At 45.9% G+C, this 5,157-nt stretch overlaps 1 protein-coding gene across 1 annotated transcript; it reads right to left on the bottom strand.

Moving 5' to 3' along the window:
* Nucleotides 1-37: 37 nt before the first annotated feature.
* Nucleotides 38-3,310, bottom strand: MLF2 (myeloid leukemia factor 2; the record flags this gene model as incomplete). The annotated part of the gene is made up of 5 exons (XM_008948563.1): nucleotides 38-210; nucleotides 562-687; nucleotides 1,106-1,159; nucleotides 2,697-2,732; nucleotides 3,184-3,310. Coding segments are annotated over 5 exons (516 nt in total), but the record flags the coding sequence as incomplete, so codon positions are not given.
* Between the last annotated feature and the right edge of the window lie 1,847 nt (nucleotides 3,311-5,157).

The raw sequence follows: 5,157 nt of genomic DNA, 5'->3' as shown, positions 1-5,157 counted from the left end.
CGCGGGAGCGGCGCCGGGAGCGCCGGGAGGAGGAGACGGGCCGCACTCACTTTCATCCATGTTGATGTAGTCCTGCCGCTCCTCCTGGTCGCCCGTGCGGTGGTTGCGGGAGCGCTGCATGATGTGGGCCCGCTCCCTGATGTGGTGGCCGATCGACATCTGTTCCAAGCCGCTGTCCGAGTCCCTCACCGTCCGCCTGGTCTCACGGATCTGAGGGCAGATTCCCAGGTAGGATCAACATTTTAATTCATTCTCCCAGCCCAGCAAGGCACTCTGGTCCTTGCCCGCGGGCAGCATGGCGGTCACGCCGCGTTGCCACCGCTCCCAGGACGTCAGACGCAACGTAATGAAAAGATGGATTCCCCCCTACCGGCGCTTCCCATCCCCTCCCGGTGACCCTCAGCATGGTTCAGTGAGTCACAACGCACTCCGCCACCTCCAACTGACTGCAAAGCAGAAGTGCTGTGGGTGGCCAGCACTGAGACACCAAATGAAGCCTATCCACCCACAGCAAAACCAGCAGCCCCATGCTGGGAGGATGCTCCACAGCTTGCTCCTTACCCCGCCAGGTGCTGAACGCATCTCTGAGGTCTCCTGATAGACTTTGGGCCCATCACCCATGTTGGAATAGGAGATGACAGTTGAGGAGGTAAATGTCTGGCAGTTACCACCACTTGTCATATGCTCCTGCATGAAGAGATGGGAACGGTGTAAAGAAGGAATGGGAGGGAAGAAGAGATGGTAGTTAATTCTCTCTCTATACAACAAAGTAGGAAGAAATGACAACAGGAAGAATATAATCCCCATGCATCCATCTTTCTAGAGAACACATCTTCCTGTAAATTAATTCTTGTTTCTTGGTAAAAAAGCCTACCCCCACACTTCCAACCTCACTCATCTCTCTCCCCTGCACTCAAGAGTGTAAACCTCAGGAACAAGCTCTCTATCACTGAATCCTGGTCACTAAGCAAGGCTTAAGACTGTGCCACCTTGGCAGCTTGAGCCTGTACCAAAGAAGCACAATAAGATGGGACACATTAGAGGGGATGCCAGAAACACCCTCAGTACTTGCCTCAATACAGAGTGGTTTATGGAGGGTTCTTACCATGTTTCCAATCATGTCGTTCATCATCCCAAACATATCTATAAAGCCACCTGCCTGATAAAAAAGAAAAGGGAACACAAACATAGTCAGTTTGGAAAGATACAAGAGGAGAGAACAAGAAACTATCTCCAAAGGACAAAAACCTGCTCCCTAAGAAGAAAAACTCTCTTCTTTTCCCTTTCTTTCAGTAGTGCAAAAAAAAAAAAAAACAAACAGGATTTGAGGTTGCTGTTGTCTTCATTCTTTCAGGTTGCGCTGCCCATGTGTTCTGGCTCTCCAGATCTCTGAATACAAAAAAGATTGTTCTTTCAGTTTGGGTCTGACTCCTGATGCACTGGGCTTTGTGAGTCCAGGCACTCAGCAAAGCTAAGCAAAGAAATCTCAGGACGTGCACTAATGGTGATCTGAACCATGAGACAGTCACCCTCAATGAAGTTTTCACCTCATCACTGTCAACGCTTAATTTAAACCACAAGGACGTTTCCATTGATTGTATTCTAACATAATAACAAGTTTTCTTATTTTTTTTTTTCCCTACAGAAAGCTGACTTTTAAATCTTGTAAACTTAAAGGCTGCAGTAATATACTGAGCCAGCAGGTCTCAGAGGGTAATTGTGCAATATGTAAACAAAATTACTATGTCAGTTTAAACTTGCTGATTTTTTTTTTCCTTTCTTTGAGTAGCTTCTTGTTCTTGTTTCCAGCAGAGCAGGACTCACACGCAATATTACCATTTGAGGTCTATCTGTTTGTATTTTTACTAATCCCTCTCTGAGCTACAACAATTCCAGGACACTTGGTCTCTTTAACCGAGGCAATCCTGCAGAGCAAGGCAGCTAAAGTTGCTGGGTCTGGAATAAACAATTTCCACTGTATTATTTAGTAGATGACAGAGATCAGGACTCTCCAACAGACAAAGAAATACAAAAGAAAATACCCTCCACGGCCCTCTCACACACACAAAGCCATTCTCATTCCAGTCCTGTTCCCCTGAAGTATTCTGCTGGCTTTTCTATCCGCCACCACTGGCTAAGGAGGTTCAATAATCACCTCTGCCTATTGATGGCCAAGTCTCTGCCTTCCATCATCACAGTTCCTCCACTACTTCCAAACAGATCTCCAGCAATTTTTTAGATATACGGTTATTAATAGACTAACTGCTCTTCCAAGATATTAACTGTCCCAATTCCTATGAAATATTTTGCTGTAACAGCTTTAGGACTCTTCTTTGGTCAAGGTACAAATAAAAACTCCCCATATATACAGAGTTAAAATCTCTTCTAAAACAGCTCACAGGCTAGATTAAAACATTAGAAGGGAAACAAGGGAAAGGGCTGAAGAGAGGTCCAAGAAAAACCAGCTGCCTCCAGTTTCAGTTCAATACCCTTTCCCATATTCCCTTTACTATAAATCTGGAGCTTATTCTGGTCTCTTCACACCTTCCCACCCTCACTACCCCTCAGGATAGATAGATGGTCTTGCTCACAGATGGCTACGTTTTAGCACCAGTTGCCCACAGCACTGATGATTCTCAGTATAGAGCCACTACTTGGAAAGTCTCCAGTTTGACCCAGAAAAATGAAGAACTTACCATGCCGAGCATCCCAAAGGGTGAAACAGCTCCTGCCTGCCAGGACGACAGAAAAACAGAACAGAGAATGACCTTGCAACAGCCAAACACTAAATCCTCCTCAAAACATTATCGTCCTCAGAAACAGAACTGGGAACACTCAGGCCCAACCACCAGATAAAGAAAGTCCCCCACAGACTCACAGTGCATTGAATCGTATCACAAAACAGGCAGAAGGCAATGTTCCTAAACTTCTCCCAGTTACAGCAACTTATGTCTTTACGAAAGAACACGTTTACTCCTTTCCTCCCATTCAACCTAGACTGCAGCTGCATTCAGTGTATTACTGCAAGTGAACTCAAGGAGAACACCACCACTGTTTTAGAGATGAATTCTGCACTCGCCACCCACGTGAAGGCAAGGGGCACGCCCAGCCCGACAGTGGTGGGAGACAGAAGCTACTAAGGCAGCTGAAGAAATCCTGTCCTGTTCTGAACCCATCTTTTACCTGCATCCTACGCCCAGCCTGGCGAGCTCCAGGAGAGGTCCCATCAGTGATGCCAAGAAGTGGGCCAAACCCAAAACTTCCAGAGAGCATGCGGTTCATGTGCTGCCGGTGGATGGCAAAAGGGTCCCTTCAGAAAGATTGAGAAAGCAGTGGTGAGAAAGGGATGATGTAAGACAAAACTCTGCATAATCTACCCATCCTGACTTCGAGTTTCTCTTATATAACTGTATGTTCCTTTCCAAGTTGAAAATCCAGAATCCCAAGAACTCAGAGTTGCTTATGGTGATCCTTGGGGCTGGAAGGGCCTTCTGGAACCCATCTGATTTCTTGCAATAGAAGTTATTACACTGCAGAATCCCTCTGAGGCCCTAAATGATGCCCATTCAGGAGTTTGGTGTTTGGCTCCCACTAACACTTCAGCGCCAAGCATGGCCAAGGCCATTCTTGAACCCTACTACTCTAACAAATGAAGGGCACTTCTCAGCTCTGCAGTCCATGTACCACCATCATTTCACACTCAGTTCCTCCTGGACCATCAAAACCCTTTATGTTAACAGCTCTGTGAAACAATGAAACTCTTCTAGAAAGGCAGCTCTTCCTGTTGCAGGGGGGTGCACAAAGCCCCTCTTGGCTGCAAAGACAGGACTAGACTTAGCAGGACCAGAGAGCACAAGATCCTAGGCACCATCCCGTCACTCCTCCACAGACATGCATACAAACACATCCAAATGCAAGGCCAAAACCTCCAGAATGGACTGCACGGCCTGACACAGTATGACATCCCTCCACACCAAATTATCTTGATCTGCTATTTGCCTACAGTGTTATGGGTACTCCTGTCAAGAGGCTAATACCACATTCAGCTTTTGCAGATTTGAGAGGAAAAGGGAACAACAACTGGGGTCCCTAACTGCTTCCCTTCCTTCCTTTCTTTTGCAGCCTCCACTTTGTATGCCTTCACATATGCTGGAAGAGCAAGGAGAGAAAAAGGAGAATAAAGACCATCAGCCACAGAATACAGTGGCCACAGTAAAACAAGCCAGGGAAACACCATCCCATCTCTCTGCACATCTTGTAGTCTGCACGCATCCCTCCTGAGCATGAATAACCTCAACAGCATAGATTATTCCTGAGATCACAAAAGCATCTACTACAAGCCAATACTTTTCTGTCTCTACTGGAAATGTCTCCTGTAATAAAAGCCAGACTCATACACGCCACATCAATGGGAACGTACAGTCATTCTGTGACTAACTGGGACATCAGTGTTTCCTTTCCTGCTACTTTGTTTACAGCTGATAAAATTATTGCTTATTACCAATTTTATAAGCAAAAACCAGACTTTATTCTTCTACATAAATGAATTTCATCAAATCTGTAGGAATGCCATGCTTAACATAAACAAATTCTTACTCTATCACAGCCTATTTCTGCTGTGTCAAGGACTGCCAACTTAGTTTCACTGCCAACTTTTATCAATAGCATGCAATTTCAGGGCTGTGGACAGAAACAAAAACTTTCAGTAAAAGGAATCCTAGGAAGAGTTCTTGGGACTTTTGTTATATTTCAAGACTCGTATTTCAAAACTACTTGTTGTCTTCTCTTTACTCAGCCCCTTATAACTTGACAACTGCTTTGGCAGGCCTTTTCCAGCACAATGGTTTCCCTGCAGAACAGCAGCAAACACTTGACTGAAGCCCTACTTTGCATAAGAAAAACAAAATACTTCCAAAAAGAAAAACATTAGGTATTACAGCTCTTCCTTCCTCAGACAGTCGCAACGCCTTTTGGCCTACTTTAATTACGCTTTCCTTCCAGACCACGCTCTAATATTACAGAATTCAGACCAACGCGAACCAGGTTATTCCCTGTGCTGCCCCTGACGGGAATGTTTGTTTGTCTCCAGACCGCCGCCTCCCGCACCCTGGAGAGCCCTGCGCCCCCCTGTTCGGAAGCGAGGGGCGCACACGCCCG

This window comes from Merops nubicus, unplaced genomic scaffold (genome assembly GCF_000691845.1).
Source record: "Merops nubicus isolate BGI_N331 unplaced genomic scaffold, ASM69184v1 scaffold9201, whole genome shotgun sequence".
Lineage (NCBI taxonomy): Eukaryota > Metazoa > Chordata > Aves > Coraciiformes > Meropidae > Merops > Merops nubicus.
This window is presented reverse-complemented; position numbering and strand designations above follow the sequence as displayed.